Source organism: Hypomesus nipponensis, chromosome 8 (genome assembly GCF_054491055.1).
Source record: "Hypomesus nipponensis isolate SF chromosome 8, ASM5449105v1, whole genome shotgun sequence".
Classification (NCBI taxonomy): domain Eukaryota; kingdom Metazoa; phylum Chordata; class Actinopteri; order Osmeriformes; family Osmeridae; genus Hypomesus; species Hypomesus nipponensis.
The window spans coordinates 5,321,745-5,347,498 of NC_140368.1; the positions used below are offsets into that span (position 1 = coordinate 5,321,745).

General features: G+C 49.4%; 1 protein-coding gene across 2 annotated transcripts in view; it reads right to left on the reverse strand.

Moving 5' to 3' along the window:
• The window catches only part of fars2 (phenylalanyl-tRNA synthetase 2, mitochondrial), a 39,961-nt gene that overhangs the window by 5,431 nt on the left and 8,776 nt on the right, over positions 1-25,754 (reverse strand). For both annotated transcript variants that reach the window (XM_084702646.1, XM_084702647.1), the window contains exons 3-7: positions 25,563-25,731; positions 25,188-25,350; positions 24,901-25,032; positions 13,194-13,354; positions 11,169-11,320 (exon numbers count right to left, since the gene is read on the reverse strand). In XM_084702646.1, coding sequence (XP_084558772.1) covers positions 11,169-11,320; positions 13,194-13,354; positions 24,901-25,032; positions 25,188-25,350; positions 25,563-25,731 — 777 coding nt within the window. The remainder of the gene's footprint in view (positions 1-11,168; positions 11,321-13,193; positions 13,355-24,900; positions 25,033-25,187; positions 25,351-25,562; positions 25,732-25,754) is intronic.

A 25,754-nucleotide genomic window follows, 5' to 3' on the forward strand; every position in this document is an offset into this window, starting at 1 on the left:
GAGAATCAAAGAGGAGTGTGTGCGTTGAAGACAGGAAGGAGGCCGAGAGACAGCAAGAGAGACAGCAGAGAGAGAGAGTCACCTCCCCCCAGAAGGGATTTTGGTATTTGCCGTTATGACCGTTACCACCGGTGGGACCTGCGGATTGGCTCAGTAATAACACACATAAAACCTGCTGCTACTGCTCCCCTCTCTCCTTCTCCATCCCTCCCTCCCTCCCCCCTCCTTCTCCCTCCCTTCTCCCACTCTCCCTCCCTCCCTTCCTTTCTCCATTTCCCTCCTTCCTTCTCCATCCTTCCCTCCCTTCCTATCCATCCCTCCCTCTCTCTCTCTCTCCATCCCTCCCTCTCTCCTTCCACCTCCTTCCTTCTCCCTCCCTCCCTCTCCATCCCTCCCTCTCTCTCTCTCCTTCTCCATCCCTCCCTCTCTACTTCCCCATCCCTCCCAACCTCCCTCCCTCCCTTCCTCCCCCTCCTTCCTTTTCCCTCCTTCCCTCTCCATCCCTCTCTCTATCTCTTTACATCCTTCTGTCTACACGTGTGTGTGTGTTTGGTGTGTGTAGGTCAGTAAGGGGTAAATCCCCCTCTCCCCCCACATATTACTGTGGGGGTTGAGAGAGACATAGGCATATACAGTTTTCTCTCTTGTCCCCCCTCCTACTCCCTCTGGCCTCCACCTCCCTCTCTCCTCCTCCTCCCCCCTCTCTAAACTCCCTCCATCAGGAAGTGTCATGTTACTCCAGCTCTCTCCTCTCAGATTCACAGACAGGCTTTTCTAACTGTCTTTACTGCTGCAGCATCCCTTTCTCTCTCTCTCTCTCTCTCTCTCTCTCTCTCTCTCTCTCTCTCTCTCTCTCTCTCTCTCTCTCTCTCTCTCTCTCTCTCTCTCTCTCTCTCTCTCTCTCTCTCTCTCTCTCTCTCTCTCTCTCTCTCTCTCTCTCTCTCTCTCTCTCTCTCTCTCTCTCTCTCTCTCTCTCTCTCTCTCTCTCTCTCTCTCTCTCTCTCACACACACACACACATACACACATCAGGCAGTCTATACATCTATACATTTTGCTCCCACTCAAACGTCCATCCTTCAGAAATCAAACAGGAAGTGCCCCACAGCCTCATCCATTGCTTCCTGCTGGGACTAAAACTCAATGCCCTCGATAACAAACCCGACTATTTGGAAGCACCCGCTGTGGTTTGATAGCTATCAAATATGGATTTATAAATAGTGCAAATGCCATTATATTTCCTGCAAGAGAAGACACTTGTGTCACATTTGTGACACACAAGAGTGTGGGCCTGTATGTTGTTTGTGTAGAACTGCCTTTTTAGCCACCTGTTAGATGAGGAATACACTCTTTTCTGCATGTGCCTATGTATGTGGGACTGTATATGTGTAAGCGTGTGTGCGAATGCGTGTGTATGTGTGTGTGTAGCGTCACTGCTGCCAGCTCATAATTAATAGTTGATACAAGGTGTGTCTGGGTGAGTGTGACAGCCTCTATTCATCTAACCTGGAGTCACTACCACAGTGAGAGAGAGAGGGGTGGAGAGAGGTAGAAAGGGAGGGATGGAGAGAGAGATGGAGGGATGGAGAGAGTGATGGGGGGAGGGAGAAAGGGAGGTGGGTGGTCCTCCAGAGTGAGTATTTCTCACAATGATAACTCTGTATAGCTTGTATGTGTGTGTTGAATACAAATCGGCATGTCGTGACTATGATCTGAAAAAGCTAAGCTTTACTGGATCCTGTTTCCACCCCTCTCTCTCTCTCTCTCTCTCTCTCTCTCTCTCTCTCTCTCTCTCTCTCTGTCTCTCTGTCTCTCTCTGTCTCTCTCTCTCTCTCTCTCTCTCTCTCTCTGTCTCTCTCTGTCTCTCTCTGTCTCTCTCACTCTCTCTCACTCTCTCCATCTCTCTCTCTAACTCTCTCTCTCTAACTCTCTCTCCATTTCTCTCTAAAACTCTCTTTCTCTAACTCTCTCCCACAAGGATTACCACCAGCAGGATCCATACCCTACAGTCAACACAGCTCTCCTACAGAACATGATCTAGGTTCTCTAACTGACTACAAAGAACACATGAACACATCTCAACACACAGACAATGTTCTAAAACTAGCTCCTCAGCTGGTCTGCTGGGTAGATGGTGTTCCAGAACTGTTCTAAGGTCAGTTGGAGTTTCCACTCTCTAAAGGTTAATGTGATCAAATGGTGAACCAGCACGTAGCGGATCATTGGCCGTGATCTCATCTGACCCCTCTGTTTGCAGTCGCCCAACGAGCATCATTACCCATGATGCAGTGGGAGGGTATGTAGATGAGGTTGACATCTAGCAGGTGATTGGTTCAGAGCTGGACAATACGCCTACAGTTATCTCAGTGAATTATTTAGGGTCTATTTATTTTATCGCTGCCGGTTTCGACATTGATCTTTCCGTGGCATTAATTGCTTGTTAAACGTTGTACTTGCCCTTTCTGAAGAGATAGAATCTTCACCGTTCCAGTTTAACTGTGTCTAGTCTGTCTTACTCTGGGTGCTTCTATGATGCACAAGCCACCTGTTAATAGAGCTCTTCCTCTCCCTCTGAACACTCCACAACCTTCATGGATAAATATCAACCATCGAGTTAATTAGTTCAAATTAATAATTGTACATCTATAATTATGCCCTCCTAATAATGACACATTGTGACAGGACACACACACCGTCACTCAATCGCCATCTTCTGTGTGTGTGATGTGTGGTGTTGAGAGACGGAGTGTGTGTGTGTGTGTGTGTGAGCGAGTGTGCTTGTCAGAAGCAATAACACGCAAACACTAGCACTTTAACAAACACATACACCACCTCCCTCACCAGGTACACACACATTCTTACACAAACCAGTTGCATTGTGGGTATTCTCCGTGGCGGGCGCCATAAATGTTTAATCTGACGTTGGTCGGCGTTCCTGGAGATCAATACACCCCTGCCATGCAGCAAGGAGTTATGGGTGATTGTGTGGACAGGAGTGCAGCACGGTGTTATTGAGGTCAGGTCTGTGTCTGTGAGGATGAACGGCACGCACATGTGTATGTGTGATGGCTACGGTGTGTGTGGGGGAACACGTGTATCTGTGTGTGTGTGTGTTTTCCTCTGAGCCTTTTTCAAACCCATGGCTGGCTCTCTCCCTCTATTTGCATAAACAGATGAATTGAGCAATCAAACACGCCGCTCGCCAATCGTCCCCGCCCGCCATTTTGTGCCTTCCAATTATCGTCGGGGTCAGTCATTGTGATTGGAGCTGAGAGCGAGCGGGCCAGCGGGCCCTGCTGGGCGCCACCACTGATCTGAAACCTCATAAGTAAACCTGGGGGGGGGGGGGGGTGAGGGGCTCACGGGACAGGAGGGACGAGGTGTAGTTGTAGGGCTGGCTGGCTGGCTGGCTGGCAGAGGTGGAGCAAGAATCAGTAGCCGGAATCTATGACTACTACCCCCCCCCCACCCCCCCCACCCCCTCCCCTCCTAAAGCCTTTAACCAAACACTGCTACCCAGAAGCCCTAGCTGCTAATTAGTGCGCCCCTGTAGCAAATGGATCCAGCTTTTCCCCCGGCAGGGTCCAAAGGGAGTGTGTGTGTGTGTGACATGTGTGTGTGTGTGTGTGTGTAAAGGGGGGGGGGGGATTGGGTAGAGGCACTAGGCACCAGGATTCCTGTTTCTGAGGTTTAACCACTTCAAACACACACACGCACACACACATACTCACATGGACATACACACACACCAATGTCAATAAGCCCACAGACCCTTAGGAGAGTGATTGTAAACTGGATATCCTTCCTGAGCCTGATACATGCACACACACACACACACACTCATACACACACTCATACAAACACACACACTCATACACACACACTCGTAAATAAAGACAAAATATTTTTAGGAACCATTTTATCATCACTAGTTTTTGGTCTCTGTTGCAGATCCAGGACTGGCATGAAACAGAGATTGTGGACCGTGCATGTATCCCAACCATGACGACACTGTTAAGACCTTAACCAGGACCCAGCCAACATATTCATAAGCTTAACACATTAAGTGTCCATCTTTCGTGATGTTGCTAAGTTTGAGAAACGGAGTGAGAGAAATACCATGCCAACATGACCATGCGAATGTAACCCTAGTCATAATCCCAACCTCTTCAAACCTCCTCTCCCTGTCCTTCCCTGGTCTGAGTGTGTCTATGGTTCACAGGGAGGATATGATGTGGACTCAGGGGAACAGCTTCATGCCATTAGCTCTTGGTTGAATGCATTAAGCCAGCTCTGACCAGACTGGAAATAACGCTGGAACAGGAAGGGCTGGGCAACCATTAAAACAAGAAGACTTCCTACTGGTCCCAGGGAGATGGACCGGTGGACAGTTTGAGTCTGATTATGTGTGAGTGAGTGAGTGAGTGAGTGAGAGTGTGGGTGTGCGTGAATGTGTGTGTACATGCGTTACAGAAAGTGAATGTGTCCTAATGTGTGTGTTTTTCTGCTTGGCTGGGTCTAAACAGCAGAGCAACATTACCAGGGAGGTTTGTGTGTGTGTGTATAATGGAGGGCTGGAGGTACTATTGTCTATTTGCCATGTTCCTCATCATCACTTTCAAAAACACCATGAATAGAACTCACTAGGATTCTCATTCCAACATAAAATGACAGGCCTTATCTAATCAATTACCCGCGAGCTTGCTAAGATGAGTGTGTGTGTTTGAAAAGCCAAAAGGTGCTTGGTGTGCTTGAGGGTTGTGTTTAGGACAACAATAGGTTGTTGTTTGCTGAGTCTCAAGGCGCACCCATTGTTAGTGGGAGGATGCAGATTGCTTTCAGCCACGCTATTTAGAAGGATGCAGGCAGGGATTGGGTGATGAGATATAATAGAGAGAAACAGAGATAGAGAGAGACAGTCAGAGAGAGAGAGACAGAAACAGAGAGAGAGAGAGAGACAGAGAGACAAAGAGACAGTCAGAGGGAGAGAGACAGAAACAGAGAGAGAGAGAGAGAGACAGAGAGAACAGTCATCAAGTGATTGAGGAGAAGAATACAGCAAATCTCTGTGCAATCAACAATCTGGCAAGGTAACCCCCTCCCCCCCACACCTCACCCCTTCCTACGACACACACACACACACACTTCCAACACACACAAAATACTACCTCCAAATGGTCCACCCACCTTCATCCCAAAACCGTCTGCACCCCATTCCCTAATGTCCAACCTCCGAAGCTCTGCTACACCTCTATCTTCTGTAGCTCTGCTACACCTCTATCTTCTGTAACTCTGCTACACCTCTACCTTCTGTAACTCTGCTACACCTCTACCTTCTGTAACTCTGCTACACCTCTATCTTCTGTAGCACCTCTATCTTCTGTAGCTCTGCTACACCTCTACCTTCTGTAGCTCTGCTACACCTCTATCTTCTGTAACACCTCTATCTTCTGTAACTCTGCTACACCTCTACCTTCTGTAACTCTGCTACACCTCTATCTTCTGTAGCACCTCTATCTTCTGTAACTCTGCTACACCTCTACCTTCTGTAGCTCTGCTATACCTCTATCTTCTGTAACTCTGCTACACCTCTATCTTCTCCACTCTCCTGTTCTGGAATCCTCCCCACTCGCCCCGGGGAGGGTAAAGCTCAGTAGTCAGATCATTTCAGTGCAGATCAAGAGGTTGCAGGTTCAAATCCCCCCTGTACAGTACACCACTTTGGATAAAAGCATAAGCTAAATGAATAAAGAAATGAAAACATCTCTTCCACTTTCCTCTCTCGTCCCATGCCCTCCTCTCACATCTCACCTTCTAAGGAAGATAAATATCTTCATCATAATCATCATCATCATCTCTATCATGTCTCCCAGATACAGGATTGTTTCTCTTGGGTTTCTGCTGCCTGTGTGTGTCTGTGTGCGTCTGTGTGTGTGTATATATTAATCTTCTCCTCTTGTTTGTCTCTCTATTCCCAGTACTATCTTCCCTCAATTCATTGTGACCTTTCAGGATAGATCTGCAAGATTTTTTCTCTCTATCTCCCTCCCTTTCTCTGTCTCTTCCCTGGATCTTTCCTGCTTGCCCCTCTCTATAACCTTTTCTGACAACCTTCTCTCTTACTGCTGCAACATCTCTCTCTCTCTCTCTCTCTCTCTCACTCTCTCTCTCTCTCTCTCTCTCTCTCTCTCTCTCTCTCTCTCTCTCTCTCTCTCTCTCTCTCTCTCTCTCTCTCTCTCTCTCTCTCTCACTCTCTCACTCTCTCACTCTCTCACTCTCTCTCACTCTCTCACTCTCTCTCACTGTGTCTCTCTTCCCCCCGCTCTCTCTCTGTCTCTTTTCCCCCCGCTCTCTCTCCTTGTCTGACACAAACACAGGTTTTCTTCATGTTAGCCACTAATTGTCTGCTGGTCTGACAAAAAAGTGCAGAGAGGAACAGACAGATTTTTTGCTTCCTCCTGGAGCAGAAATACAGACGTAGAGGCTATTATACTCCCTGCTTCCCTTCCCTCTTCTAGCCCTCTCAGTCAGCCAGTGAACCCTGACCCCTGTGTTCTGAACAAAGTCTTCAGAGACGAGGAAGTTGGGGTGACAGCACATGGACAGCATGTCTTGTCAGTGTTGTTTGTAAATTATGATTGTTGAATGTGTCACAGTGTTGGTTCTGTCTGTCCAGCGGAATGTGAAATATGCTGGAGATAGAGGAGGGGAGGGGGAGAGAGTTAGAGAGAAGAGAGAGAGGGAGAGAGAGTTTGTCAGTATTAGACTCTGGATTCTGTTCTAATTACTGCATTGATCCAATCTCAGAATGGCCCTCAGCCTCTCTACCTCTTTTCATCCCTCTCTCCTTCACTCACTCCACACCCCGCGTCTCTCTCTCTTTTCTCCTTTCTTCTCCCCTCCCTCCTCTGTCCTCTCTCTCTTGCCCTCCAGATGTATCTTTGGGTAAGGACCATCTCCAGTCCTCAGAGATCGAACCTAATCAGTAGACACTCATCTTTCTCCTCTCCTCTCCCTCTCTGTTTCCCCTCAAATTCCACCTTTTCCTCTCCTCTCTTTGCCACCTAGTCTCCTTGCTTCTTATCTTCATCATGTCTTCCTCCTTGTCTCCTTTCCTCCTTCTTCCCTTCTCTAAAACACTTACCACAGTGGAACAACAACCTCTTTCCTCTGTATCACACAGCATACTTCACAAACAACAAAAGCACTTACGTATTACCACCCTCTCAAATTCAATCCATTCCATAGCCCTCTCACCCCATTGTACTCCACCTCTCATCGCCCTCCTCTCACATTTTATCACATCCCCAGATGGGTGGATGAGGCGAGGAGAGGTAAAATAGTGTAGTAATAGCTGTCTAAATACCGGTAGATCTCTACTATTCATTTGACACATTCTCTCTTCTGCTCGCTTTTTCTCCTCCTCTCAATCTCTCCCCCCAAAGGGAATCGGTTAACATAGAAATAGTATTTTCTGGGTGCATGGCAAGTCCGCTACCCCTCTCCCTCTCCCTCTCCCTCTCCCTCTCTCTCTCTCTCATCGTCTTGTAATGTGTTTGTTTAATCTGTAATGTTACATTTAGTTTATGTAAATAAAATAAAATAAAAGCACTATTATGTAGGTATCACCCTGGGGTGGAGGGCTGGAGTTCTGCCTTTGTGACCCCAACACTCCATTATCCCCAGATTACCCAGCGGCCCCTGGAGGCCATGTTATAAATCTCCTGCCACGCTCTCGCTCCAGTCTCCTACACTCACCTAGGAACCATAAAACACTGCCAGTTAGGAGACTCAAGGGGCTAGCTAGTACACTAACATGAGTAGCATGGCTAGCAGCCTGTACCGGGCAGCTAACTTGCTAATAGAAACATATATTAGAGCCAGGGTTTGCTACAAGCTAGAATACTACCACCAATTGATAGTATGTGGGTAAGCCTGGTGCTAGCTAGCACGCTAACAAAAGCCTGTGCTGTATCTTAAGCTAGACATGATCACTGTCAGCTGTCATGCTAACAGAGCCCTGTTCACCAGAGCTATGCTAAGTTAGGCTGCATTAACTGGCTTAGTCTGTCTGTCTTCACACACAACACACACACACTGATCAAAAACAACCACAACATCTGCATTTTACAACCCCAACATTCCTATGAGCTGACGTTGTAACACTGTGTATGCCGTCAAAAACAACCACAACATCTGCATTTTACAACCCCAACATTCCTATGAGCTGAGGTTGTAACACTGTGTATGCGGTACACACACACACACACACACACACCCACACACACACACTACCGCCAGGCTACGAGGACGACTTTCTGGCAAGCCTGTCAGTTTGACTGACAGCCCGCCCGACTTCCCAAATTAATCCTCCAAGATTACATCTGACAGTGTTACTGACCAATAAATGCAGATTTGTGAGGTATTATAGGAGACATCAACATTGATTTGTACCACTGGGGCGCACCACAGGAATACAGGAGAGGCCAGGAAGAGACATCTCCACACTCCTCCATACAAACTGTTGGGCAATGACAGAGGGGTGGGGCTTGGATGGAACACCAAAGAACACAGGGATTGAAGGGCCTCGATCGGGACATCTAATTGAATGTCTGTATGTATGTGTGTGTATGTGTGTGTGAGCGTGTATCACATACAGTTTTACAACCTCAGCTGTGAGGAATAGTCCTAATCAGCTGACTTTGCTAAGCCCATCCTCACAGGACTACTGGCTTATTAAACTGAGGATTACATGTCAGTGTCACACCTGGTCTGGTGCACAGAAGTGTGTGTGTGTGTGTGTTTGTGTGGGGGGGTGTCTGTGTGTGAGAGAGGCAGTTGTAGACCCGTTTGTCTGTCAGATAGACAGACTGATTGACAGGGTGATGGATAGGTCTGCTGACCGACTGTCTGATCAGAGCTGGTGTTCTTTACCTCAGTGGAGTTCTCTAACTACTGTTGCATTTGTTCTTTTACTTTTATCTTTTCCTTGAACTGAACTGCCTTTAACAGACGAGGACAGTTTTTTAGATTTTCTTTATTGTTGTCCTGTGCTGTACTTCTAGAATGCCGAAGGCAAATTTAAATGTTATGTAAATAGTAGGGACAATTAAGTTCTTATCTCCATTTGGAGATATTTAGACTCCTCTGTCCTTGTGCTGGTAACTGCAGGTGATAAAGGAAGGTCATGTTACCCTGTTCGTTACATTCACCTACTCTAACTCTCTCTTGTGCTCTCTCTCTCTATGTCTTCTTCTCCTCTCTACACCTTTAAAGATCTGTTATATACGACAAGGTCACAACCTTTCTCCTCTCCCTCCTATAATCCTCAAAACTCTCGTTGTGGTCTTGAAAAATCCTGTATTTTGGATATACGCACTATGTTGGGGTTAGTTCATGGCACCGCCCAAATTAGGACACAAGTGTTGTAAGCTGCCCCTGTTAAGATCAGGCTGTGCCAGGCGGCCACCTGAACAATAGCCGATTCATTTTCCTGTGCAAAACATTCTCAGAACATTTCTTTCTTTGGACCTCTTCTGTGTCTCAAGTGATGTTATCTTCAATGAAATGTTCTGTCCCAACAAGGGTTCTCAGAGTGTGTACAATAAAACCAGGTCACGCTGACATAGAAAACTGTCCGCCCGGAGGAACTGACCTTTGTCATAGCAACGAGCCAAACAGACTTCCCCATCTGTTTATCGTTGCCAAAGACTGATTGCTAACAGGTAGCCTACATTTGATCTGTATGACGTGTTATGATCAGCATAAATGTCTGTTGTATTCACATCCAACCGGACTTCCCTGGCTGGGACGTTTAGCGAATGTAACTTCCAGTTCTTGAGGCAAATAAAGCAAGCCTTTGTAATCCGATTTCTGTCTAAGCCATTTTTGAACCTTGGCGCTTTTGAAGTCCACCACGCTCTTTATCATGCTCCTCTCCTTTCTTCAACCTCCCCTCTCATCCTCAGCTCCTCCTACCCTCTTCTCCCTCCTCCCTTCTTTCTCTCATACACCCCAAAAGAATCATGACACAGCGTTTCTGAGGTGACAAAGAGGATGATGGCAGCCATCTTGTTCCTAGAGCTGCCAGTATGCAGGCAACCGGGGAAGACGGATATCAGTGGAGACAGGCGTAAGACGGAGGAAGATGATGCAGAAAGATAATGGGGCCGTAGGAGGAAGTTAGTTTACTAAGAAAGCGGCCTATCAATATCACAACACAACTGATCGGACTGCAGGGGTAGGCAGGAGGAACCGGGCGACGGGCATAAACTTAGGGGAGGACATGGAGGGGGGCATGGGGCAGAAAGTGGGAGATACAGGTTAGCGGGGAAAGCGGGGGGAGACAGAGAAGAAAGAGGACGATAGCGAAAGGGAGAGGAAGGCAGCAGGGAAACTGCAGATACACGCACACACCAATGCAGCTGGCTGTCACGTCTCCATGCAGGCTGATCGGAGCTGGGCCAGGCCAGACGGGCTTATATTTACGGCCATCATTACAGAGAGGAGGGAAAAGGTTGCTATTTAAAACAGATTAAGAGCAGGGACAGAGATTAATGCTTGCAGGCGTTTTTACGCACTGCAGGGCCCTCGTTATGCTGTTAAACACACACACACACACAGACACACATTCTGCTAGGGAGGACGTGAGATGTTAACGGGAGGTGGATTGCGGACACAGCATGGAGTAGGACCTTCACGCACACACAGATGCACACACACACATCCACCAAGATAAAGAGACAGAAGGCTCCTCTGTTCCCCTCCCCTGTAACAGAGTAGAGGACCACCAGTTGTCAGGGATTCTAGCCACTGTCCTGTCATTATGTCTGGGGTTAGGGTAAGGGGGTGAGAGGAAATGATTCTGTACATAATGCATCTTGTTGTTGTGTTCTCCATATTCGCCGTGTGTATGTTTTTGTGAGGGTGTGCAATAAACAGTGTATGTGTGTGTTTGTGTGTGTGTCAAGGGGTCAGATGGCTGAGCGGTTAGGGAGTTGGGCTATTAATCAGAAGGTTGTTGGTTCAATTCCCGGCCGTGCCAAATGACGTTGTGTCCTTGGGCAAGGCACTTCACCCCACTTGCCTCGGGGAGAATGTCCCTGTACTTACTGTAAGTCGCTCTGGATAAGAGCATCTGCTAAATGACTAAATGTAAATGTGTCTTACTTGGGGTGAGTGAAGCGGTCTTCCAGAGTGACCTTCTCCACCAGATCTCCTCCCGTGGTCCTCACCAGGTCGTAGAAGTCGTTGGAACTGTAACCCTCCGCAGGCAGCCAGAAGGAGATGTCGTTCATTAAGGGGGGGTACTTACTCAGCGGCTAGGGAGGGAGGGGCAGGAGAGACAGAGAGAGGGAGGGAGAGAGCAGATGACAAAGAGAGCAAAAAAGAGAAGAGAGAGAGAAGAGAGAGAAAAAGAGAGAGAGAAAAACACACATTAATGTTGGCATCACCGCATTGTTACAAGCGGTTCCCATGGCGAAGGAATGTCCCACAGCAGTATTTATTCAGAAGCTTTCAGAGAGGAAGAGAAGGAGCTGACGACGAAGAGTAACACAATAACCTGGGGTGCCAGAAGAAGAAAACGGAGAGTCCAAGAGAGAGGATTCCTGTTAGTAGTGTGTGTGTGTGTACGATATTGTGGGGGAGAACAAATCACTCAGTGTTTTCTGGTGCCCCAGCACTGCTACAGGAAGGCAGGAACACATTAAAGGTTAATGTTGTGTGAATAGATGTCTTTATACTAGATCTGAACCAGACGGAGGGAAGAAGTAAACCCTCCAGAAGGAGAGAAAGAGGCTCTCTCTCTCGTTTAGGTTCTGGTTCAGCTGTAGTTGGTCTGCTGGATAGCAGACAGGCTGGAGGGTGGGAAGCCAGACATATAGGTAGGCCTCTGGGTGTCTTGAGAAGCCAGGGACTGGAGTTAGCTTGGTGCCCGGCGGCAGAGCCTGCCTTAGGTTCTCCCGCCACTCTCTTCTCAGGGAAGATGTCTCGCTAATTAAACCAGCCAAAAAATACCTCTGACTCCCTCGAAATGAACAACACTGTGTGGGGTTCTGTGTGTGGGTTGTTGTGTGTCAGTGTTTGTGTGTGAGCCATCATCCTTGCAGTTCTTCCTGAGTTACCTGAGGGGTTTGGGGGGGTGATAGAGGGGTGATACCAGGAGGGATTGAAAGATGGAAGGATGACCGCTCCTGTCACAGCTCATTAGAGGCCCAAACAGCTAGAGACGGGAGGGGAGGGGGGAGACGGGAGGGGAGGGGAGGGGGGAGACAGGAGACAGAAGGAAGGAGGCGTGTGGACAGGAGGGGTACTGTAGTGGGTGAGTTATGAGGAGAGTGAGAGGGGGAGACGGACTGGGAAGCTAGCTGAAACAGGAGGCTGAGGGTGATCACTCACCATCCTCATCCCATCCCACCACCCTCATCCTATCTCACCACCCCACCCTCATCCCATCTCACCACCCCACCCTCATCCCATCTCACCACCCCACCCTCATCCCATATCACCACCCCACCCTCATCCCATCTCACCCCCTCCCGTCCCAGTCTGTCTCAGGTCATCCTCCCTGTCCCTTACACAAGGTCTTATCTAAACAACTCTTAATCTCATTGGCCGAAAATGCTGCACTGATGGGGCTCCAGTAGGGCTGCGTTCATGTTGTGGTTCAGTTGGAGTGAGTTTGTTAACACTTTACTGACAGTACAGACACTTTGTCTTGGCTTTGTGGGTCTGCTCATGACTTTAAGTGAGACGGACCCATAGGTGGAGGCTGGGGTAGTGGAGGCTGGGGGGGTGGAGGCTGGGGGGTGGAGGCTGGGGGAGTGGAGGCTGGGGGGGTGGAGGCTGGGGTAGTGGAGGCTGGGGGGGTGGAGGCTGGGGGAGTGGAGGCTGGGGTAGTGGAGGCTGGGGGGGTGGAGGCTGGGGTAGTGGAGGCTGGGGGGGTGGAGGCTGGGGGGGTGGAGGCTGGGGGGGTGGAGGCTGGGGGGGGTGGAAGCTGGGGGAGTGGAGGCTGGGGGGGTGGAGGCTGGGGGGGTGGAGGCTGGGGGGGGTGGAAGCTGGGGGGTGGAGGCTGGGGGAGTGGAGGCTGGGGTAGTGGAGGCTGGGGTAGTGGAGGCTGGGGTAGTGGAGGCAACACAAGCAAAGCAATGCGCACAGATATACTGCGACATGGTTGTGTGATTGTGGTCTCACCTGGAAGGTGACGGGCTGGTGGATGTCTGTCAGGTGGAACTGTTTCAGGAAGCGTTCGTCCTGACTCCAGAACAGACGGATGTCTGGGATACCATACAAAACCATGGCCAGGCGCTCCAGACCCAGCCCAAACGCCCAGCCCAGCTTGTTACCTGCTCCCGCTGAGGGGAGGAGGAGAGGGAGGGAAGAGGAGAGAAAGAGAGGTCAATCCACCCGCACTAAAGTAAAATCAAGAAAGGATCCAAAAATATTTTAGGCAAAGGGGTGTGGCCTGGAGATGGAAGCCACCCATGTTAAGGATAGGATTGGCTGTCATGGTTGTGTTTGTGGTATTGTCTGTTCCATGATTGGTCTGACTGAGAAAACAGTTATTTGCCTGGTGTCTGTCTCTGAATCTCTCCTGTTCTCATATTTCCCTCGCTCAACTCTCCCTCCCTCCCTCCCTCCCTCCCTCCCTCCCTCCCTCCCTCCCTCCCTCCCTCCCTCCCTCCCTCCCTCCCTCCCTCCCTCCCTCCCTCCCTCCCTCCCTCCCTCCCTCCCTCCCTCCCTCCCTCCCTCCCCTCCTCTCCCTCCCTCCCTCTCTCTCTCTCTGCAGAGCAAAGCAGCTTTCTATGGTAATGAGCAGAGGTTGTTAGGTCACAGAGAGCAGAGGAACACATCTGAATAAATCTCTACTTCATAAAGGAGGCAGCACACACACACACACACACAAACACACACACACACACACACCTCTTCATAAGACAGAATCAATCAAAATTCTTTCTCCATTACCCTCCCTCACTCCCTCCGTATTCTTTCCCCCTCCCTCCCCTTCACCACCCCTCTCTCCATCACTCACTCCTCCATCCCTATTTCCTCCACCTCACCTACCTCCCTCCATCCCTCCCTCCTAATACACAAAATGAATACATTTACCACTAATGAGAGCAGCACATGGACCATATTAAACATCAGGATAAAATCCCCCCTCTCTCCAGGTTACTTGACAAGGGTTCGAACTAGGGTCAGCACACCGACCCAGACGCTATCACCGGACCAAGAGGACAGAACAGTGGTCTGAGAGGCTAGCGTGTGGTCTCAGAGGCTAGCGTGTGGTCTCAGAGGCTAGCGTGTGGTCTCAGAGGCTAGCGTGTGGTCTCAGAGGCTAGCGTGTGGTCTCAGAGGCTAGCGTGTGGTCTCAGAGGCTAGCGTGTGGTCTCAGAGGCTAGCGTGTGGTCTCAGAGGCTAGCGTGTGGTCTCAGAGGCTAGCGTGTGGTCTCAGAGGCTAGCGTGAGGTCTGTCAACCCAGGAGGATGACAGCTCTGACAGCAGCACAAAAAACTCACACAGCCGTCTACACCATGATACAGTATTGGACTGTAAGGTTTGGGTTTACAATTCATGGACTTGATTGATTATGTTTAACCGTGACTACAGTGCTGTATCATGTACAGTTAACCTTGTTGATTACGTTTACCTGTGACTAAAGTGCTGTAGTCGACCTCTGTAATAGGCCGGACAGCACAGTGTGTGTGTGTGTGTGTGAGTGTGTGTGTGTGTGAGCTAAGGACACAGTGCGTGTGTGGAAGGGACAGTGCCTTTGTGTTTGAATAAGGGACAATGGGTGTGTCGTGGTGTGTGTGTCGCGGTGTGTGTGTCGCGGTGTGTGTGTGTCACGGTGTGTGTGTGTCGCGGTGTGTGTGTCGTGGTGTGTGTGTCGTGGTGTGTGTGTCATGTGTGCCAGAACTTAGTGCACCAGTGAAAACCTCAGCCGGTGGCACACACGTCAGCCAACAGGATGGCACAAATACACAGCATCGGAGGATGACCTCAGACCACACACACACACACACACACACTTATCTCATCCCTGTGTTCGCCCGCACTCCAGTGATGCCAGACCCCCTTCCCAGAACCAATCAGAGCAAGAGGTGGGGCCTGTGGAGGGTAGTGGGCGGTGCATATGACGGTCTACAAATTGTCGCGGTGACATCAGTAGTTCTAATCGCCCTTGGCAATGCTCAGTCTCGCAGCGTGACGCCATCGTGCCATCCCTCTCTCTCTCTTTTTACGGATTTCTTTCTTTCTCTCTCCTTTACACTTCATCCCCCCTCACTGTCCCTTATCCTCATCTAATCCATTCATCACTCAATTACCGTCATGTTTTTCTCAGAACTGCTTCAAAAATCTCTCTCTCTCCTTCTCTGTTAACCAATCCTCTTTGCCCTGCCCACTTTCTCTCCTCTATTTCTCTCGCTCTCCATCACTCACTGCTAGTGCCTTTCATCACCTCTCTCTGCATCCCTGCTGTCGATCTCTCACTCTCTCTTTCTCTCCGTGTGTGTGTGTGTGTGTGTGTGTGTGTGAGAGAGAGCTAGCTTATCTATGAGTTGGTCTGTATATTCTAGTGTGTCTGTGTGTGTGAGAGTTGGTGTGTGTTATCTATTGTATGTATCCATATGTGCAAGGCAGCAGAAATGTCAGTTATTGATTGGCACCCTGTGCTTCTCCAGGTAACATTTTACTTGTCTGAGAGAGGGAGAGAGAGAGAGAGAGAGAGAGAGAGAGAGAGAGAGAGAGAGAGAGAGAGAGAGAGAGAGAGAGAGAGAGAGAGAGAGAGAGAGAGAGAGAGAGAGAGAGAGAGAGAGAGAGAGAGAGAGTGCAAAAGAGAAGGTGGGAGTGGAGTCTTTATGTTTGGTTGACCCGACTCGAACACTTCTCTGTGTTCTACAGGAGAGTTGATGAGAAGGAAGGATCTAACATGGAACCAGCTCCTGTACACAGCTGAGTGTCACGTGTGTTCAACAGCAGCTGTAGTTGTGTCTGCTACTGCACGCGATGCTGATACATTCAATGAATCCTGTCTGCATGCAGTGATTAATATAGATTTTAGGAACAATATTGGTTCAGTCTGTTTGGAGGTTTGTATATTGAACCATCATTATGAATAAATTATGCGGGGAACGTAAATTATGCAGTTTGATTAGTAACTGAGTCAAACGTTTATGTTGCTATGTATACATCAATATGTTCAGGGGTAGATGGGAAAGAGAGAGGGATATAGATAAAGAAGAAGAGGCAGAAGTGTTGTCTCAGAACACAACTACAGGGACAGGTGTGTTCTGATTAAGAGCCCTTAAAGGAGAGGAAAAACATGGAAGGACAACTGCGGAAGCAGACAGATCGAGGAAGAGGAGAGGGGGATGGGAGATATGGAGGAAGGAAGAGGGATTAGGAGAGGAATAGAGGGAGAAAACAGAACCAGGCAGAGAGAGGAGAGCGAGAAATAGAAGAGAGAGATGGTGTGAGGCGACAAACCCATATCACCTCCATGCATCGCTTTTTCAGCAGCGATCAAGAGATTGTAACTTTTGTAGCATCTGTTTAATTCATGCCACGATGAATAACGTTGCCAGTGAAAGAGAATAGGACGATTACAGACCATCCCGTTTCTCTCCCTCTCACTCCCTCCGCCCCCTTTTCCTCTCTCTTTGTCTTTCCCCATCTTTTTTCTCTCTCCATCCCTTCTCTTTCTATTCCTTCTCTTCTTCATACAGAATCTGTTCGTCTGTTTGTCCTCCTTCCCCTTCTACCTTTTCTGTCACACCATTTACTTCTCCCGCTCTGTCTTCCTCTCTTATCTTCATGTGACCCACACTAATACTGTATATGTATTATTATACATGTAGACCATGACCCTACTGAATAACAGATGCTGTATTCTTTAGAAGTTAGCGCTCTCATTTCTTTTTCTCTTTCATCCATCACTCTTTCTCTGCCTCTCTCTGCCTCTCTCTGCCTCTCTCTGCCTCTCTCTGCCTCTCTCTGCCTCTCTCTGCCTCTCTCTGATCTCCGCCTCCCTCTCTCTCTTTCTCTCTCTCTCTCTCTGTTTCCTAATCTATCTCTCTGCCATTCCCAAATGCCCCAGGCTCCAGTTCTCTTCGTAACGTCAGTGAAGGCCAGAGCCACAAGAGCCGCTAATTATTCATACAAGGATGACAAGGCGGCTTAACCTGCTCTAAAAGGGGGATAAAGGACTAAGCTCTGGCAATGTAGGTTCAGGAAACCCTCCTCTATCACTTCCTCATTTACAGCTAATCCTCAAATTAGAAGCTGGACGACAATACGAATACTTGAGTATCAGGTGGTTTACTTCAGAGGAAACAATAAAGAGAAAGAGGTGTGGGCCTATTGCCCTGTCCTAGACCGACCCCTGCTATGAAGTCAGGAAGGAAGTCCCTCGATAGCACAGACACACATTACATTTCATTTCATTTAGCAGATGCTTTTATCCAAAGCAGGAGGGGGAGGAGTTACACATATTTACACATATTGTGTAACCTGTCTGTCTCATTAAAATATTGAACTTAATTCACAAGAATTCCTCCTCTTCCCCCTCCTCCTCCTCCACCTCCTCCTCCTCCTCCTCTTCCCCTTCCTCTTCCTCCTCCTCTTCCCCCTCCTCCTCCTCTTCCCCTTCCTCTTCCTCTTCCTCCTCCTCTTCCCCCTCCTCCTCCTCCCCCTCTTGCTCCTCCTCCCCCTCTTGCTCCTCCTCCCCCTCCTGCTCCTCCTCCACCTCCTCCTGCTCCTCCTCCTCCTCCCCCCCTCCTGCTCCTCCTCTTCCTCCTCTTCCTCCCCTTCCTCCGCATCCCTCTCTCAGAGGGTGGCCATGGGATTAACACAGCAGCAGTTCATCCGCCTGCTGACCCTGCATGCATTAACCATTCCAGGTAGGAGAAGATGTGCATCTGTTGCTGCTGCTAATTTGAACTGGTCTCATTACATTTACATTTACATTTAGTCATTTAGCATACGCTCTTATCCAGAGCGACTTACAGTACATACAGGGACAATCCCCCCGAGGCAAGTAGGGTGAAGTGCCTTGCCCAAGGACACAACGTAATTTGGCATGGCGGGAAATCGATCCGGCAACCCTCTGATTACTAGCCCGACTCCCTCACCGCTCAGCCATCTGACTCCCACCTACTGGTGGGTGTAACCATAGCGTAGAAATGTAGATCATTTTGAATTGATTAATGAGTGTGTATTTATTTTGTCAACTACTTCTTTACTCTAAGCTCCTAAAAAGCGGTTCTCGTTTTAGATTCCCTAACGACTCTTAAAAGGAGATAGTTGTCTAATTAAGTAAACCCCCTCAGCACCTCTAACACAGACTGCTCTCTTTTCATTAGGGCCTGCATTTATCACTGTCCTTCTAATAGCTAGTCAATCTCACCCAACTTCATTTAACTGTGGTCTTGCAACTCGCTGGAGGAAGCTGAGGTATCCATCTCTCCGTCCATCCATCCATCCATCCATCCATCCATGATAAACCTGCTGTGACCTTGACCCTGTGACCTTCAACTACAGAGAACTGCGTCTGTGTGTGAAACCTACACAGAGGGGGAGATTAGAGAATGGCTGAGGTAACCATGACAACACCGCTGTTCCAAACTGAACTCTTTAGTATGCAAGCCCCTCCTACACATCGCATCTGCCAGGTGATTGGATAGAGGAGATGAGGGCGGAGGTCAGTAAGTAATCTACAGAATGTCACTTTAATGCCACCAACGTCCCTGTGATCTCTCTGGGGGGAGGAGTGGGGGGGGGGGCTATTATGGGATGTCTCTGAACGCTGGACTGAAACTGTCACCTGTCACTAGAGCTGACCGACGGACAGTAAGAGAGCATCTGGAGATGCTGGACCTTCACTGCAGCAACAACACATACATCTCATTCCTAAGTAAAGCTGTCCCATTTCATTCCTTCATTCACTCATTCTCTCAGTCCTTCATAAACTCGTTCATACAACCATCATGGTGTTGCAGTTTAAAGACAGCTTTTGGTTTTCGTTACCTAGACATCCCCGTCACTGGAGCAGTATTATATCTGTCTGGCCATCCAATAATAGTCCAACCATGAATAGAACACACACACATGACCGGTGGCAGGTTCCTCTGGCCATGTGGTCCTGTCCTGATACAACAACATAACTCTCATACAAGAACACAGTTCCACCACAGTCCTTTGCAAACAGCCAGACACACACACACACACACACACACACACCAGTACCACCTGGGTCTCTGGTTAATATTCCAGTGCTGGTCTCTCTATAGTCTCCCTGAGGAGAACCAGGCCACAAGCCTCTAAGCCCAGGATGAACACTGCAGCAGAGCCTGTGTGTGTGTGTGTGTGTGTGTGTTTCCTAGGGCTAGACAAAAGACCAGTCTGTCATAGGCCTGTGTAGCCAACATGACAGTCTGGCTGCTATGGAGCTACCTCCTCTCCCCTCTACTAGTGTCAGAGTTATTGCCGGAGCCCCCCCACACACACACACACACCATTTCAGGAAATAAGGCCCTCAATTAAAACGCCATGACAACCGTTTGAGTTGGTTTTACCATCGTCGTGGCGAGCAGTGGCCCTCCCTGAATCTGACCCCGCCCACATGAGAAAACCACCAGGAACAACAGAGCTCGTTAGCAGCTAATAGTCTGGTCTGGTCTCACACACACACACACACACACACACTTTGGAGGATGCCTTTATTAAGTGGTGCTGTTTTAAACTCTGGGCTAATAAACACAGACATTAGTAGTGTAAACACACACGCACAAACGTTTTTCTTTACGTGGGAACCATGGCAGGGTTCTACTCTCATGTGATAGGGCAGCATGTTACCGAGCGACGATGCTGTACTCTGTTCTACTGCTTCTCTCTCTCTCCTCTTTTCTCTCCATTCTCCTTCTCTTCTCCTTTCCTCCTCTCCCTTCTCCATCCCCTCCCCCTCCTCCCCCCCTCGGGGACAGCGGACTATTTCTGGCGAGGAGCCATACACCGCGCACACCCACCCTCTCTCCCATGCACACACACACACACACACACACTTACACAAGGCAGGCCGTTTACCATGCACATCACATTCAGAGACAGCTGAGTCAGCAGAGAGAGACATGCATAGTCACGTACACACACACACTATTGGCATAGGCACACAAACACACTCCTGTAGGGACATACAGAGACATCAGCTGACACCGACAGCCTGATGGATCTCTCTGTATGTGTTTGTATGTGTCTGAAGCTACAGGCCTGTGATGTCATACAATACCTGTGTACCTCATGTGCTCGACACACACACACACACACACACACACACACACTTACAATGTGCGCACACCCTATTATGTATCACTGGATGACAGTAGGAGGTGTATGACGTCCTCATAAGTCATCCGTATGGCTCTGTGTGTGTGTGTGTGTGTGTGTGTGTATGGAGTCTCTGTTCATTCACCATGAACCACCTGTTCCCCATGGGCTAAAGGATGTGAATGTCTGAGGCCAACAGGAGCATGACTCCACACCAGCTGACCAGCCCCCAATAACAACAACAACAACCACCACACAAACAACAACCAGGAAGTGGAGAGAACAAGCAGATGAATACTTTCACAGACACACACACATGGTGCCTACCACCTCTGGTATATTGTTGATGACGTATTACATAAGGAAAGCCTGGGGGCTATTGCTTTGCATTCCTTCATCTGGCTCTACTTCTCTCTCTCTCCATTCAGCCCTACCTTTCTCTCTCTCTCCATTCAGCCCTACCCTTCTCTCTCTCTCCATTCAGCCCTACCTTTCTCTCTCTCTCCATTCAGCCCTACCTCTCTCTCTCTCTCTCTCCATTTAGCTCTTGCCTCTCTCTCTTTTTACAAACAAACAAAACATTTCATTCGAGTGTGTTCCTCTTTCAGCTTTGTCTCTTTCTTCACTTTTCTTCTTCATTTCCTCTCTCTCTACTCCTCTTCTCTCTGTCTCCCCATTCATCTTCTCCAGTCTGTTCCCCACCTCCCTTTCTACTCCTCCCTCCCTCGCTCCATACCTCTATCACCTTCTCTTCTAGCATCTTAAACAGCAAATGCCTCCAGTCCTCGCTCCATCCCTCCTCATCCACACACCCCATCTCTCTCTTTCACTCTTCACTCTCCCTTCACTCCTCTTTTGTCCCCCTCTCTCCCTCTCCCTCTCCCTCTCCCTCTCCCTCTCCCTCTCCCTCTCCCTCTCCCTCCCCCTCCCCCTCCCCCTCCCCCTCCCCCTCCCCCTCCCCCCTCTCTCTCTCTCTCTCTCTCTCTCTCTGTCTCTCTCTCTCTCTCTCTCTCTCCCTGTCTGCCTATGACTAGCCCAGAGGAGCCAGCAGGCTGAAATGGAACACTGCACAAACTAATGTTTGTTCTGGCCTCCACCGACCCCTGAGACCAGAGGTGCTGCTGTGTCTGTGTGTCTGTGTGCGTGTCTGTGTGCGTGTGTCTGTGTGCGTGTGTCTGTGTGCGTGTGTCCGTGTGTATATATATAAGTTAGTGCACGTGTGTGTATATGCATGTGTGCGAGTGTATGACTGTGTGTGTGTGTGCATGTGTGAATGTGTGTGTGCGCGTGCATACGTGTGTGTGTGTGCGGGGGGACCAGCTGTCTCCCACCAGTGATTGCTTCCAGTGGGACCACTGGGACTGGGGGTGAAGCAGGGGGGCGGGAGAGGGACCGGGTGAGGGGGATGGGGGGGCAGCCTGCCAATTGCTTTGGGGTTAGGGGCCAGGGAGTGGGCGGAGTAACCAGCTTAACAAAACAAGAGAGGTCACCGCGCCGACTGGTGTCTGTGCCTCCTCCTGTCTCTCGCTCCGCATCCCTGCTCCTCAAATTGTATTTAAAAAAATGGAATTCTTAACTTTCCAGGCTTTTCCTTAGTTTAGATTAAACAAAATCAACTGAATCTTAAATTAAAATACCTATCGCTCTCACTCCATCTCCTTCACACCGATTGGATGGGATAGGAAAAATAGATACCATCGATCAAACAGCAGATAGAGAAAGATATAGAAAGATCTAGATATAGAGAAAGAGACGGAGGCATAAGTAACTGATTTAAATTGTTGACTCATCAGAAAAATAAAATGATTAATTGTGACAGCATGGAGAGCTGAAGAGAGAACTAACAGGGAGGAGGGACTTGGCTTGGAGAAAAGAACACAGAATGGGGGTCTGAGGGGGGAGAGAAGGGAGTCAAAATGTGCACATGATTTATTCAGGAAGGGGGATTATGACTGAAGGTGCCACCTGGACCCAGCCCACCCCTGCCTCCGCCCTGAACGGCCTCACTGGGTCCCCTGGCAGGTTAGGGTTAGAGAGAAAGAACGTGTGTGTGTGTGTGTTAATTGTCACCAACATGACTTTAATCACATTGCCCCCCCCCCTCTCTTGGGACGTCCCTGCCCTGGGGGGGGGGGAGGGGGGGCGGGGTTTAATCAGGTGTGGCGGGGTGTGGCGTCATTAACACCGGGTCCCATGTGCTGGGGACACACTCCAGGGACACGTGAAGGCGCACACGCACGTCTCAGGGCGAAGGCAATCCACACAGCCACTCTCTAATGAATAACTAAGTAGAACGCCAGCACTAATGGAGATCCCCCCCGCTTCCCTCTCTCCTCCCTTTACCTTCCTCTCTTCCCAAGCCACCCCCTCCCTCTATTGTTTTCCCCTCTTTCTCTTTCTATGTCTTTCCCTCCCTCCTTCCTTCTATAACCCCAGCATCAATTTCTTTCTTTCTTTCCTTCTCTCCCCATCTGCATTTGTCCTTCTTGTCTTTCGCTTTCCCTCCCACCCTCCTAATCCCTCACTCCCTCCTCTCTGATCCTGTCAATCCTGCCCCTGGCACACTTCTTCCACGCTTCACATATGGTGGTCACGCCTTAGGGAGTTATAACTCCCCCCCCACGCCCTTGTCTCCTCCCCTTCTGCTGTTTGACCCTCCCCCATCCTCTTCTTCTTCCTCACACCATGCCTCCTCACCTCATATTCCTCCCCCTTATCTCACCTCCGTTCTCAGCTTCTCATTCTCACCCCCTTGGACCTCTTCCCTGTTCCCCACTCCACTCCCCTCCCCTCCACACACACACACACACACACACACACACTTGTGTCCCTGCTGCTGGTCCTGTCTGGAGGGAATCCTGACACACGTTTAGTTTAGCCCCCTTTCCCTCCCCTCCCTCTCTTTCGCCCTATTGTCTGCCCGCTTCAAAAGGAAAAAGGGGATTGAGCGAGTGTGTAAGTGTTTGTGTGTGTGTGTGTGTGTGTATGAGAGAAAAAGAGAGAGCGGGTGGGGTGTGTGTGATGGGACTGAATGAGTGGTTGCCTTGGAAACGGAGCCACACTGATCTGCTGCAGTGGAGAGGAGAAAATAAAGGAGAGAAGAGGAGAGGGGCAGAGAGGAGGGGAGAAGAGATGGGGAGAGAGAAGGGGAAAGAGGGGGGGGGGAGAAGATGGGAGACACCAGAGTTAAGAACGTGAGACTGAGAGAGACAAGAGCGTGTGTGTATGTAGTCTGAAGGAAGAGTCTTCTTTTGCACATAATGTCTGTCAAGAGCATTGCAGCAGAGCCCAAGGGCAGAGGGACACCTCTATTGATATGTAATCAACTTTCACTGCATTATAGGACTACTGTCATTACACACACACACACACACACACACACACACACACACGCACACAGGTTCTGAGTCTGAGGAGTGTGTGTAGTGTCTGTGTGTTTGGACCCAGAATCTGTGAGTGTGTGTGGTTGTGTGTGTGTGGTTGTGTGTGTGTGGTTGTGTGTGGGCTGTCATCCATGGTTTAGCCTGTTGAGCTAGGCGTCAGCCTATAATGAAGTAACTGTTAGCACCAGAGCACACCTGTCACATCAGACACCAACATGAAGAAAAACACACAGGAAAACAAGATGGATATTAGTTTCTCTTCCTCCCCCTTCTCTAGCCCTCTAGCCCCTCCTTTTGGTTCTCTCTATCTTTGCCCTAAAATCTAAACTATTTTAGAAGAGGCCTCACGCATCGCCAACATCGAAACAGATTTAAACCTTCACATCCTTGACACACACACACACACACACACACTCCACAACACCACTGGAGTCTTGCAAGTTGGTGAGAAAATAAAATGGAAGAGAGGATTGGATTGGATAAATGGATGAAGAGAAAAAAAGAGTTAGGGATGACTAAACCCAGAGACAGAGAAAGAGCAAGAGAGGGAGAAAGAAAGAAAAGAGCATAGAGATAGAAAGAGAGAAAGGGGAGAGTTATGAAGGGAGAGGGAAAGATACAGGGGCTGTTGAATTATTGAGGGCGTCTAAACACCATGGTGCCTCTCTGTGTGAAGCCATGTTTCAAAATAAACCCTCTGGCCTCTCCTCCTCCTCCTCTAATACTGTACCAAACCCTGGTCTGTATCCAAGGGCCTGGAGGGTCCTAATACCAAACCTGTATGTATATGATTCCATCACTCAAAACAGCCTCAACCACACTCCACCTCCAGACCCCCAGCAGCCCCATCTCCTGGCAGTGGTAGGAACTGCAGAAACGGTACAGAGACGCAAAGGTAGGGATCTGGTTGACCCTGACGACACCGGCACATCAAATACAAACACACACCCACACGCGCACAACTGGAAAAGTGTCCTACTAATCTGAGGGGCTCATTTGTGTTTTGTCAAGGGAAGTGAACATGGCGTCCATTTCATGTTTTATTGATCGGTAGTGGATGTTTGTTCAAGCGTGTCCACACAGCTTTGTTCAAGAGCAGAACTGCAAGCTAAGTACCTTGTCTACACAGATGCAGAGAATACACTAGTGTGTGTGTGTGTGTGTGTGTGTGTGTGAACGCGCTACCCTACCCGAGTCCACCAGCTCCTGCTCCATCACCCCGCAGCCCAAAACCTCGAGCCAGTCGCCTTGGAAACGCACCTCCATCTCAAACGAGGGATGAGTGAAAGGAAAGTAGCAGTCTACCCACCTGATCTCGAGCTCTGGAGGAGGAGAGGAGAGAGGGATGAAGACGTGAGAAGAGGAGAGAGAGAGCTGCTGTGAGACAGGGGTGGGGGGGGCACGGGGAGGCAGGGCTGCTGGGTAAATTGACAGGTATGCCCACTATTTCATACTAGAGCAGCCCACAGCTCCCTACCTTCTCCAAACAGGTGTTTGATCAGGTGTGTGAGGGTCTGCTTCAGGTCAAACTCCACCAGCTTGACGGCTTCCAGCGTGTGTCTCTCCTGCTTCTGGGGGGTCCTCCGCCCCCCCCTCTCAAACAGGGACAGGTCCTCCCCACTTTGCACACGTGCAAACAGCTACCACACAGAGACACAATACATGCCGTTAACACGTGATGTCATCGCACACAGAGAGACATACCTTATTGCACATTAACAACACTCGGCGTCATTGAGAAGGACAACATACACAGAACAGACACCAGTAGAAGACACAAATGAAAGAAAAGTAAAGAAAGAATAAGATAGATCAGGGAGAGAGAACAGAGAAGGGCTGTATGACCTCTGACCTCGTGGTTGGAGAACAGCCTGACCCCCTCCATCTGGTGAAACACCGGGTAGTGGCTGCCGTCGATCTCGTCCCGGCGGTACACGTCCCCTACCACCAGGAAGGCATCCAGCCCAGACCTTACCAGCTCCCTCTGGTGGGCAGAGGTGTGGGCGCGCAGCATGGTGCCCCTGGGAGACAGCAGGCCCAGATC